This window comes from Acipenser ruthenus, chromosome 2, assembly GCF_902713425.1.
Source record: "Acipenser ruthenus chromosome 2, fAciRut3.2 maternal haplotype, whole genome shotgun sequence".
Lineage (NCBI taxonomy): Eukaryota > Metazoa > Chordata > Actinopteri > Acipenseriformes > Acipenseridae > Acipenser > Acipenser ruthenus.
The window spans coordinates 103013886-103027453 of NC_081190.1; the positions used below are offsets into that span (position 1 = coordinate 103013886).

Below are 13568 nucleotides of genomic sequence, written 5' to 3' on the forward strand. Positions count from 1 at the left end.
ATTGGAATTGAAATTGGGAATTGGAAATGTAACGGGAATTGAAAAAAGAGAATTGACCCCACCACTGTTCAGGAGCTGCTCTTCAGTTCAAGAGTCTGGTTCATTTTCTTTGCTGGCAATGTACAGCAGTGATTAAGATGGTGCTGGCACTGGCTGTCCTAATAGAAAGAGACACGTGGGCGGACATAGCCGACAGTCTATGAAGAGCTGTTCCTGAATGCACTTAAACACAGACCAATAAAACGAAGAAAAAAAAAAAGATATGTTTGATTAATTTCAATAAGATTCACTGAAGATGATTGTAACCATCATAAAAATATACAAGGGACAGTAAGACTAAGAACATTTTATTTAGATTTTGAGGATGCAGGTATCATGAAGCAAACTTTAAGGAACCCCTTATAAAAGTGCCCCATAGTAAAAGCAAGTGTAATAAAGCATAGTAGAAGCCTGGTAAAACACAGGTAAACAGTGTAAAGAATAACGAGGTATGGTAAAGCATGTTATTAAATGTAGTAAACTGTGGTAAATGTATAGTATACCCATGGAAAAACTGCAAAAATACTGTGTTAAACTGTTATAAGGGACATAGCATATTCTTATGGCTGCATATGCTTAAGAACATAAGTGCCAGCAACCTGTGTGTTTACACAATCTTATCTTTATTGCTGTTCAAAATAGCTGTATTTATATAAATACCTATACGCATGTGTGTGAAAATGTATCAAGATACCGTTCTGTATTTTCAAGGATAACGCACCAGTCCAAACTTACCAGCGTATGATGCAAGCACTAGCATAGGAGGTTAGGAAGTAAGTTAGGGTGGGAAGCAAGTTCATGGTACAATATCCCTCAAGTTGAATTTTCCACTGCTGATACAAAATTTATTAAAAAAATATCATGCATATCACAAAGAAATTAACATGTGATTTTGTTTGTTTTGTTTTGTCAAATGGCCCATTAGCTATGTAGAGACATAGAATGTTTTTTGCTACATTATTTCTGTCATATCCGATTGAATTGGTTCCAGGGGTCCTTCGGATATGTAAAAATATCCGATCTCGGAAGTCATTAAACTACATTGTCGTTGCGTTATTAACCTTTGGACATTATAAATTAGCAATGTCAGGTACACCAGTGTGTCTAAAACACCAAAGTACAGTACCATATGTATACTATACAAAGAAAATTGGCTACAATTATTGCAAAACAAAAACACTGTAATATAGCATTTGGCCATTTTCATTCTAAAAATGGATCTTCTCGTGCTTTCTTTGTCTATGCCAAAGTAATACTTCATTATATTAAACCCTTGTTTTATTTAACATGGTTAAACTGGGCAGTTACGTGAATTTTCAAACCCACTGTCTTTGTTTTATCTGCAGTTGAATCCATTCTGTTTTGCTGAGAGTTGAATTTACCCTTTTTTACCCATAATAAAATGTGCATTGATCAGTTTACATCAGTACTGTTCAGTTGGGAGCAGCCTTTGTAAATGACACATGGCAGAGGTCAATTGGTTATCGGTCCATCAGAGGGTGTCGTGTCTTGCAGGATGGGATATGAGAGGTTCTGCAGTAATCTGCCAGTATCAAGAATTCCATGTTGCATTTATACTGAGTTACCAGGTATTGTATGGAGGAATAACTGTTCTTGCTGCTTTTTTTAAAATCTTTTAGGCAACCTGTAACCAAAAATACCTTCAGGCATTACAGGGTACTGGGAAAGGGTGGATTTGGAGAGGTGAGTGTGGTATCAATGACCTTCATTACCTCTAGTTATTTTAAGAAAACCAGCAGTCATATTTTATCTAATTTTATTTTTCCATCATACTTACCTTTTTCATCTTGTATTCCAATTCAAAATACTTCTCCCTTTCATCTAACAAGTTGGTTTTAAAATTGTTTACCAACTGTTTTCAGAAGTGTACAGTACCTGCATTCAAAGTTTGGAATAGTATGCATATTGATTGATGTGAGGATAGCTGCAGTCCTCTGCAGCTGTCATCTTCCCCTGTGAGTCAGAAGTCTTCCATACTTCAGAAAGCAATCCATAGTCACATGTAGTGTGAGTTCACTTGTTGAGTGTTTGTCATGCCATTTCTCTCTCAGGTTTGTGCCTGCCAAGTCCGTGCTACCGGTAAGATGTACGCCTGTAAAAAGCTTGAAAAGAAAAGAGTAAAGAAGAGAAAAGGTGAAGCAATGGCATTAAATGAAAAACGAATTTTAGAAAAAGTTAACAGTAGCTTTGTGGTAAGTATCCCCTTTTTTATTTAACATTTTCACAGACACTTAGAACATAACACGTTGTAAGTTTTGGCCTAAAGTATTTTCGTCATTGGGGGCACAAGGGGCATGATTTTAATTGTATCAGTGATACACTAATCCATAGTGTAGGTCCTATGTCCTTTGCCATAGGACATGTGCCTAAAATTACTGCCTGTAGAGTTGTGGGCCACCATGGGCAGCCAAAAGTACCCATACTACTTTGCCATTCAAATTACTTCAGGGAAATAGGGGGTGGAAATCTGCAGCTACGTCTATTTTCCAGAAAGTCAGTGATCACTTTTGAGACTGTGTTCATTCTGAAATAGCAAAAATGCAGCCCTGGATTTGGAAGCACCTGCCTTCAATTGTCCCTCTACCAAAGGGTGTCCGATCTACTATCCTGCCTACAGTATCATATGTACGATCAGCTGCAGAGGAAGGAAACTCCTCCCCAGAGTTTGGTTCCCTTGAGCTGGAACTACTTGGCAGCACTCCTTTTTCTTATTTGTTTTCTAAATATTTAGTCAGCAAAAACAACCAATGGTGGTAGACTATTTGCTTTTCAGATTATGCAAGTTATTTTACGGCTATGAGTCCTACAGAAATGAAACATCAGAAATGAGCAAAACTAGTGCGCTCAGGTTAATTGAACTGTGGTCATAATTGCAGTTTAACCAGTTCTAGTTTTTACTTTTGAGTTTCACCTGAAACTGTGGCCTGCTAGTATAAAATATTGTCTGATTTTAAATTAATAAAATGTTAAACATAGTTTTATTAAAGACTTTTGCACATATTATTATTATTATTATTATTATTATTATTTTTATTTATTTATTTCTTAGCAGATGCCCTTATCCAGGGCGACTTACACTTGTTACAAGATATCACATTATTTTTACATACAATTATATTATTTTTTACACATTATTTTTACATACAGTTAGCCATTTATACAGTTGGGTTTTTACTGGAGCAATCTAGGTAAAGTATCTTGCTCAAGGGTACAGCAGCAATGTCCCCCACCTGGGATTGAACCCATGACCCTCCGGTCAAGAGTCCAGAGCGCTAACCACTACTCCACACTGCTGCCCCTATTCTACATCTTTGAGTCCATTTGAGATGCAGACTTCACATTTGCACAGTTATAGAAACTCACTGGGCAAAATGTGACTGACCTCAACCTCCCTATTTTTAATGTACCTGTATATGTTGGTTTCCAGCTAGGAGACCAAAGCTTGTATGTAGTGTGTTCATTATTGTTACACAAGTCAAATTCATTGAACGCTGTCACTCCCATTGCACGATGCAATATAATCTGTAGTCATATTCTATATCATGCAATGTAAATGAACCGTTTTGCTGTAGTTTGTCAAAGCCGTTTGTAGGGATTTGAAAAGTTATTTAAACAATGACCTTTACCTATATAGAGACCATGGATCTGTTATTTGTTCTGTATCACAAGTGCAAAGGGAAGAACAATGTAAATATTATTAAACCAGTAAGAAGTAACTCCACACTAACTGAACCGCTGCTACCCAAACCCAAGCTACTTTTATCATACAAAAATGGAAGCAAACTTTGTACTGGTACAAAAAGAACAAAACGGTCCCATGTGTATGTAAACAGTTTGTCCTTTTATATAATCAAAACATCTCATTACAATGTGCAACATGGGACGCTTTGTTTCTGTTAAATAATGAACAAACAAAAATTCCTTTTTTTTGCATTCAGGAACACTATTAGGACTCTAACTTTGTTCCCATTTTTTGTCCAGGTTAATTTAGCCTATGCCTATGAAACCAAGGATGCACTTTGTTTAGTATTAACCATAATGAATGGTGGGGACTTGAAATTCCACATCTACAACATGGGAAACCCTGGCTTTGATGAGGAGAGGGCCATTTTCTACGCTGCAGAGATCTGCTGTGGCCTGGAGGATTTACACAGAGAGCGGATTGTGTACAGGTAGTGCACACTTCATTGTCTTGTGAGAGATTGAGTGTGGTGCATTAGCTGACCGATGAAAATACCTACACTATGTTGTTGTTGTTGTTGTTGTTGTTGTTGTTATTATGATTATTTAGAGCAATTTTAAGGTTGTTCTTGTGGCTTTTAAACTGTAAAGACTACACGTTAAATCCAGCTATAGGCAGGAATGCAGTGTTCTGTTTTTCAGAATTAGTCTGTTTATTTCATGGGAGGGGGTCTAGGTTTATTTCATGGGAGGGGGCCTAGTTTATTTCATGGGAGGAGGTCTAGTTTATCGATTTTGTAATAGCTGTATTTACCTTGATTGTGATTTAGTATGTTTGTTTTTCTTGGCAGTACTAATAATGTTCTCAAACTTTACTCTCAAAGTGGTATAATGATTGTTTCTAAATAGAGTAGTTTATATGTAGCTACCTATTTAAATAGTGAGACTTTTGTTGGAATTAATGCTAGTAGGCCTATCACTGTTGACCATTCAACTACTTGGTGCAAAGGAAACGTTTTGTACGAAAGGCTTTTCAAATTGGAAAAAGACGACTGAAAAAGGTCATTTGGGATACTGCTTCAGCCTGGTGGAAACTGTTCTCTGCTCAGTTCCCTAGTTGTTGCATTAAGAAATCGCAAAAAATAGGATTCAAAACCATGTATTTCGTGTCGCCTGGGGTGTGAAAGATACTCATCAAAAGTATAGGTTCTATTTATTTTGCCGCCTCACTGCACACTCGTGACATCACGTCTGGTGTGTAGCAGTCTGTGACGGAGTGAAAACAAAAGAGAAACTCACTCCATCACTACGATCGTACAGCATTGTATAACAGAAAGACATTATCCTAAAGACTTTAATACTGGTTGTTTTGTGATTAATACTGGTTGTTTGTAATAATAAATTGCTATGAAAAGATACATTCCTGTGTTTGGTAATGAATAGGTGCATATATGATTTACAAGGATACTATGTGTTCCAAGCAAGTTGCTAAAGTTTAATAATAGTTAATCTGGGGGGGGGGGGGGCGGGGTATATCCTTTGGCTGGGTTTTTAACTATAGTATGCTTAACTGGTGAGTGGGTATGTAATGTTTAAATCAAGGGAAATGACCCTGACATTGTAATACGTGTGAATCAGTTAAATGCAGTTACTGTAACATTTATAAAACCTATACTTTAATTAAGGTGTAGTGGATTAGTCCTGGGGAGGGTCTAGTGATAAGGGGGGGGGGGGGGGTATATATGTACCTGTGTAGAGCTCATTTTAGGGGCACTAGATTTGAGACTCCAGTGAGGCTGGAGTGATTTAGCTGTGTACTTGATGTAGAATGTCTGTGTTAAATACAGGCTTATTTCAGGCTGACTGCTTCCTGCCACCTGTAATAGCCACTTGACCATGATACTTTACACAGCCTTTAATGCAAAGGTATCTTTCTTTGGCCCCAGAAGAGGAAACGTGTTCAGTGTCTGCGTCCTCAGTATAACTAGTGCGCTTTTCACCGGTGCTGTTACAATGGTTAAAAATAGGACTACAATGAAGAGGGGGAAGCCCTTGCATGTAGTTCAAGACTGTTGTTTTTCACTGTAGTATACAAAATATATTACTTCTGTGGCAAGAGTAAATGACACTTCCTTCCCAAGTTCAGCCGGAGGTTTGGTCTGAGGTTGAGGGCCTTGTGTTGTAACACATTTTTTTGTTTGTTTTGTTTTTGTTTTCAGAGATTTGAAACCAGAGAACATTCTTTTAGATGACCGTGGTAAGTTAACATAATAACTCCTGCCTATTATGTCTGCCTGTCTGTGTCACTACTTAACGTCATAGGAATTACTCCCTTGCTTGGAAAGCACGTCAGTGTCTAGTGTATCTACTGATTTCTCAGAGTATTACAAATGTACATGAGCTTTTGACTTGACCCTTCTTATAAGCACTGTGATGAGTGAACTGAATTCCTTTTAAATCCAAGTTTCTCTCAACAGGTCATATCCGCATTTCAGACCTTGGCCTAGCAGTCCAGATCCCTGAGGGAGAGGTGATACGAGGGAGGGTTGGGACTGTCGGATACATGGGTATGTATTTGGCTTAAAACCTGTCTGACTCTGCTGGTATAGGAAGTGTTTATAGGTAAACTTGTGACCCATTTTAATAAAGGGTTTTAGAAAAGGACACATTTGTGAAAACAGCAGAGCCACTGTGGATCAATTTTATTATTGATTTATTGATGTGTTAATGAATCAATATTTGTTGTTGTTTGCGAGATCCTGTCACATCGTGTTATGTGCTATGAATCCACAATCATGGCCTTCCCGGTTTAAAGAACGTTTTAGGAGCCTTGGCAAGACTGTAACCCAGGTGTTGTTTAAATAAAGACATGAAGTCTATTTTAAGTATCTAAACTGTGGCCGATCGAAATACTAACGCCTTTCTAACTCGGATCCACCACTGTTGAGATCAATAAAATATATGTCAGATTGATTGACAATATTAACAAAACATGTCAATAGTTTCAAATGGGAGGTTCAGGCCCAGAATGGTCTATTTTTTGTAATAGAATGATTTCAGAACTGCATTGTACACAACCCCTGGACACATGCCAACATTCCTTGTCTTAAATGTAAAGTAGAGCACTAAGATCTGTTTACACCGGCAGTCAGTCAGCTGGTTAAAGAGTAGGCTGCTCAAAGACTGATTGTCATGCCCTGTTCTGGCCCTGGCAGCCCCAGAGGTGATCCTGAATGAGAGCTACACGTTCAGCTCAGACTGGTGGGGGCTGGGCTGCCTGGTGTTCGAGATGATCCAAGGCCAGTCCCCTTTCCGGCGGCGCAAGGAGAGGGTAAAGCGGGAAGAGGTGGACCGGCGAGTGCGTGAGGACCAGGAGGAATACTCGGACAAGTTCTCTGAGGAGGCCAAGTCCATCTGCCGAATGGTGGGTGTGTCTTTGTGGTTCTGTTGTGTTTTTTTATTGTATTATATTACATTTTTTTAATTGGTATTATTTGTACAGCTAATGTCACTTAAAGTGATTGTCCCCACTGTACACATCCATTCACTCTGTTAGCGAAGGTGTAGTTTTGAAAGAAATCTATATTTTAGTGAAAATGTCACACATCAGTGGAAGCAAAGTGATTAAGAATCCAAGCTCTGAAATGAAAACATTCTACCCAAATCGAAATATTTACCTGTTCAAATCATTTAAGTAATGGGTCTCCATTGTTGTATCTTTCTTTCCTTTCTTTCTTTCTTTCTTTCTTTCTTTCTTTTTCTTTCTTTACGTGCACAGTTATTGAATAAAGATCCCAAATTACGATTGGGCTGTCAAGGACAAGGAGCCGCAGAGGTGAAGCAGCACCCGATATTCAAAAGCATCCACTTCAAGAGGCTGGAAGCTAACATGCTGGATCCTCCCTTCACTCCTGACGTGAGTACAGAACAGCATGTCTTCATATTGTGATCCGAAACTAACATTGACAGGGTCACAGGTTAGTTTTGAGCAGGAATTGTGGGATACTCTAGAACTGGGTCTCCAGATTCTGCTTAGGTAGAAGGAAGCTTGTGCCTTCCTTGTAATGCAGTACTAGAAATAAATCCATTCATTAATGTGTTGATTTCAAAACAAGAAAAGCTGTCCTTCCCTCACCTTTACAGATGAGTACCAGCCAATGGGATTGATTGGTTTAAAAGCCGGTTGGAAGTGAACTGCTGTATCGAGGCGGTAAAGTGTCGGTGTAGTCATACTCCTAACTGCCTTTAAATACTTCTTAAAGGCAATTGTGAGTATCACCACACCCTTAGACATAAATATTCAATGTGCTATCTTTAAAGAGGATTACAAAATCCCTCTTGTTACAATTCTTCAATCTATTGATGTTGAGGTTTAAAAGTTTTAAACATACATGATGATAACTGGCCAGTAAAAGCTGACAATTAAATTCTCTTTTGAATCGAAAGCTCTGCAGAACCTAATGACATAATTTAAGAGCATCACCATGTTCAAATGAAATGTTGGTTCTGTTTCTTTTTTTTTTAAACCCTACATGAAGACGTTACACACTATTGTTATGCTTATGTGTTTATAATGTGGATCTGCATCAGCCATGCAAAACTCACCTGTCTACAGATTAAAAGGCGACAATTTGTTTTTAATTGAAAGCACTTTGGAGAATATACACACAGCACAACCTAATTGTGTGATTTAAAAGTTTAACCGGTTCAGTGAGGCCTTAAAGGAAAATTATTCGGAACCACTGTATTTGTCCCTTGCCTAATATATATATATATATATATATATATATATATATATATATATATATATATATATATATATATATATATATATATATATATATATATATATAAACAGAGGTTTGGATTATTTCAGTGCACTGTAGCTGTTCTGCATGGTTGGTCTGCTTGTGATGTGGCTGTTTCGCTGTCCTCTTGAAACCTTTGTACGACTCCCTACGGGGTCCCAACCCTCAGTTTGAGAACTGCTGCCCTAGACCATGCATGGAGATCATTGCAGATAATTGACTGTTTTAAAACCGTGCTTTCTAAAGAGCTTTCCTTTCTGCCACAGCCTCGAGCAGTGTACTGCAAAGACGTCTTGGATATTGAGCAGTTCTCCACAGTCAAGGGGGTAAACTTGGACCCCACAGATGACGATTTCTATCACAAATTTGTTACAGGCAGTGTCTCCATCCCCTGGCAGAATGAGGTAATGCATCCTGAAAACATAGAAATGAGTAACATGTATTCTCTTTTTAGTCTAAATGCTGTGCAGTCATGCGGCAAGCTATATAAAATGTATACATAAAATAGGCTGAAGTTTAAGGTTAATCAGCATTCAGTGTGCACAGTTACACACTTGTGCTTGTGCCAACCTTGTAATGGAGTGGACTGGCGGAAGGACCCTTCTTCAGCACAGTCCCCTCAATATATGTCCCAGTTTAACCAGGATTGTCACAAAAACACTGAGCAATCACACAAAACTGTGTCAACAGTGGCACTCCAGTAGCAGTCTTGCAAAGCACCGTACAGTAGGTGTGACACATTGTTGTGCAGGAAGTTAGTATGTCTAATGTAGGTTTGTGTATTGTATGTCTAATGTAGGTTTGCATATTACAGTATGTTAAGTAATAAGGAAGGAGTACAGAAATGACACGGCTTATTTATAAACTACTGGGGTGAGTACCTTTTTACCTGTCAAGACGTGTCATTCAGAAACCTGAGCCTGTTTTAAGTTAAACTCATTCAGCCAAAAACATTTTTTGTGGCCTGCCTTGCGACACGTACTGTGTGACTCAAAAGTCATCCCGTTGGACAGCCCTGAATTAAAGTTCCTTCTTTTCCAGATGATCGAGATGGAATGTTTCAAAGAAATCAATGTATATTGGGCAGATGGGACACTGTGTTCGGATCTTGATGTAAATAAGCCTGTGCCCCCGCCAAAGCGAGGCTTCTTTTACAGACTCTTCAGGAGAGAGGTAAGCCAGTGTGCAGATGAATGGGATGTCACGTTGTCAAATGGGAGGACCTTATTTGCACAAATTATGGAGTGTTGTTGCGGTGTTGTAACCTACAGGTAAACTGTCAAGCCAAACACCGCTTTTCTCCCACTAAACTTAAGCAACAGATGTAATTAGGCTGCTGAGCCCTGGTGGACTGTCTGGATTTGTGAGGCACCTGACCAGAAGGGGTTGCTTAAGTGCTATGAGATGAACTATGCCCACACAACCCATTTTCCCTACCCACAAAACAAGAGTGCAAATGTCAGTGCAGCCATGATCAGCAATTCAGCACAACCAGGATTCAAGCGCCTCATCCTGCATCAGCCTTTACTGGATGAGACAGCGTGGACCCCACCTGATAAGCGTTTTCTTTTGACAAGCTAAAAATAATGTTTAACACTTCTCTCATTCCCCAGGTCTGTTTTAAGAGTGGGTACAGTGATGATGAAGAGGGGCCCTCAAGACTGTAAACCACTCTCTCAGCCAAAACATCGCAATCTTTAAAAAAAAAAAAAAAAAAAAAAAAGATTGTTTTACTGTATTTATGAATTGTATTAAGTGTATTATAATTAAAAAAAAAAATACTGTATGAGTTTACAGATTTTGTACATTTGTACTTGAATTATGTCCATGTATATTTTCACTAAAAGTTGTATTGTACAAAAAGCCATATAAGTACCACTTGAATGCATACATAATGAATATAAAAATATGTATTTAAACTTTTTTTCAGAAGGAGCACGGTAACGGTACCATTAAATAAAATGCAGCTTTGTCATTTCCCACTCAGACAGTATAACTTCTTTACATTGGCATGCAAGTTGAGCTCTGTACCTACAGCTGTATGAATAGACATATCAGGGGCCGTTGTTGGGGGCAAGATTTGTAAAGTTGTCCATACATGTAAATTGTAGTTGATTTTCTCCAGAAATTCATGGTGACATCTGAAGTTGCTGGAAAGATTTAAAAAAAAAAAAAAAAGAGAATTGTGAAAATAATAATAATAATCAGAAAATGCATCGAGTAACTAACAAAAACAGTCCTGAAAGCTATTATGACATTTCTTAGCCACTTCTGTCACAAAGATCCCTTTTAAAATCCATTTTAAACTAATTAACCATAGACACAGTATCACTGCAGATGGTTTTTGTTTGTTGATATATTTATATTTAAAAAAAAAAGTTTTCTTAACAGTAAAAGGGAAATCTGTAATAATGTATAATTAGAGGTAAGAAAATTGATCATTTTCGTATGTACCGGGGCACTCCGTGTACCAATGCTGTCCAACCAGAATGTATAGCAATAGATCTCAGAAAGTGGGTCAGAGCCCCGCTGTCTCTGCATCATATTAACATGGTCCATTTCTCACTTCAGTTTCAAGGCCCATTTAGGATATTCAAATCTACTAAAGTAGGATGTACATAGTAAAAAGAAAACATTGCTACCTTTACAGCTATTGCCAAAAGTTTTGCATCAACTTAAATTTTAGGATTGAGACATACTTTATATATAAAAAGATTTGAACATAATTTAGATATTTTATTTAACATCATGTTATCAAAGAAACTACAAAATTATATCACAAATATCTAGCGGAAGCCATAATAGTGGTACAGTATTTCATGTTCGATTTCGAGATGTCATATTTTTCCAATTTTGTCAGTTTTTCGTAGTATATGGAAAACTACAAAGTGGTATGTAATGTAACATTATTCAGCAGCTTTCATTCGACTTTATGAAACAAAATGAGTTAATTCTACAGAGGGATGCAAAACCTTTGGCCGTAGCTGTAGTATTTGAGAGCTGAGTTAGGTATGGTGTCCTACAAATCTATAGAGTAATGGGGAGATACAGGGTTAGCTTGGCACATGATGTCCAGTACGTAGAAGTTACCTTGTCATGCAGTTGGTCGGTATTTCCAGTCGCAGAAAGTAGCTAGTTTTTTGTCTTTTAATCCGAGAATATTTTTAGAGCCTTTCCGACAAACGTAAACTACTGCGTTTTTAATCCATTTGTGTTTATTTGATGGTGTTTTTGTTCCAAGAATGTGTGCTTTTGTTGTGTAGTGCATGCACTTCTAAACAGACAACTGAAGGAAAAAAAAACAAAACAACACCAACTAACACAAATCTGCTGTTCAGTGTCCCAGGCTTTTATTCATCAGGTATTATGTGTACTTTTGATATTTTAAAGCTGTGAAAACAGGCGACAATCTGTGCATTATGAGCCACGTTTGCGTTTTCTGTAAATGTTTTGCTACATCCCAATAATTCTTCATAATATTATAATATGTTGCATATTCAAATGATAGAAGGACATTAGTATTGACTGTCATGTCAGTTATTTTCTGGATGTTACCTGTAGAATGCAGCTGTGGAATTACAGTTTTCAGTGGTGATCAGCTAACATGATGCACAGGATAGAAGTATGATAACTTAAAGGAGAGATTAACAATGTGCATAATGTAACCCTTGTTCCATTAATTATGTATTTTATCATATTTAATGCTGATTGTAAACCATCTCCTCTTGCTTCTCAGTAAACAATATTGTTATTTTTAAAAGTTAAAAGCAACAAAGCAGTATTATACCATTTCCATTCCCCTGTAAGCTGAATGTTTTGGAATCAATGTTAGACAATGGGCCCTAACTCATGAGTTGTTTTGAAGCCTATTTAGAATACAATTTCGATCCAAATAAAGTTTGATATTCATGAAATTAGACAGTTGTTGAATGATTTAATAATGGTTTAGGAATGTTTTATTTTATTGGTAAAACCAAAACAAACAAAATAAAACAAAACAAAAAAACCTCCAGAGTTTAATCTATGTGAATAGGAACTGATCATGGCATTCTACGAAATTATTGTTTAACAATTGAAGACGAGTGTAAGCTTTGTTTTACTGCTCTGTTGTGTTTTAACAGTGCTTCTTGCACAGTCTAACTCTGAGTGCGCAAAGGGAATCTAGTGAGGATAATTCCATGACTTTCCTACTGCTGACAAACTTTGGCCTTTTACTGTGTGCCACTTGCCACACCTACCAAGTAGCAATTGTTATTATTTTTCTGAATTATATTGCCAGGACTAATGCAACCATTTTCATTGGCCCTACGTTTTCAGGTAAGGACATACTTTTAACAGTTGGAATGTCTGCATTTTTAATGCCTGTTTTAAACTGTTTTATTACTCAAGCATGTAGTAATCTTCAGGTTTCTTGTTTGTAAATTATATAACGGTGCCAACATATCGGAAATGATATTGGATGCCACCTTTACGTGCAAGGTGACCAATTTTGTAGTTGTACAAAGTCATGTCTTTCAACCACTGCAGTAAATGTATTTCTTGTACAAGTTCTATCACTGGGCGTTGTATCATATCTAACATTTGTAATTATGAAATAAAACACTGCTGTTTGTATAAACTACTTCTTTCCTGTGTTTTATTTGGGAAAACATACTTTTTTTTTTTTTTTAAAGGAATTAACATTTTAGTCTGCTTCATTTTTATGTTTTGATGTACTTTTATTTATTTATTTATTTTTTGTATATCCGCTCAGGGAAAGTAGTTCCTTTTAAAAGTGAATTGCTTCTCGAAAACCCTCTTTTATGTTTACAAAGTAAGCAATGTTGCCAGGCTTTCCAAATATGATTCCAAAGTCTTGGTGACCATGCAGCCTGTTGACATTGAGTAGTCATGTATGTCATAACATTTTTCAGGCAAGCTGATAGTGATGTAGCTTCTTAATATACCACTGATTGCATTTGTTTAAATCCAAAGCACAATGAGAAGGGATGGGAAACGGGTAATACAATGGACCATTAG

General features: G+C 37.2%; 1 protein-coding gene across 1 annotated transcript in view; it reads left to right on the forward strand.

Annotated features, from left to right (window-relative positions):
* The window catches only part of LOC117409448 (G protein-coupled receptor kinase 4-like), a 65273-nt gene extending 53417 nt beyond the window's left edge, over positions 1 to 11856 (forward strand). The window contains exons 7-16 of the mRNA XM_034015528.3: positions 1680 to 1743; positions 2112 to 2252; positions 4042 to 4232; positions 5961 to 5998; positions 6219 to 6308; positions 6957 to 7165; positions 7520 to 7657; positions 8816 to 8953; positions 9591 to 9722; positions 10163 to 11856. Coding sequence (XP_033871419.1) covers positions 1680 to 1743; positions 2112 to 2252; positions 4042 to 4232; positions 5961 to 5998; positions 6219 to 6308; positions 6957 to 7165; positions 7520 to 7657; positions 8816 to 8953; positions 9591 to 9722; positions 10163 to 10216 — 1195 coding nt within the window. The 3' untranslated portion in view covers positions 10217 to 11856. The remainder of the gene's footprint in view (positions 1 to 1679; positions 1744 to 2111; positions 2253 to 4041; positions 4233 to 5960; positions 5999 to 6218; positions 6309 to 6956; positions 7166 to 7519; positions 7658 to 8815; positions 8954 to 9590; positions 9723 to 10162) is intronic.
* The last annotated feature ends 1712 nt before the right edge of the window (positions 11857 to 13568 follow it).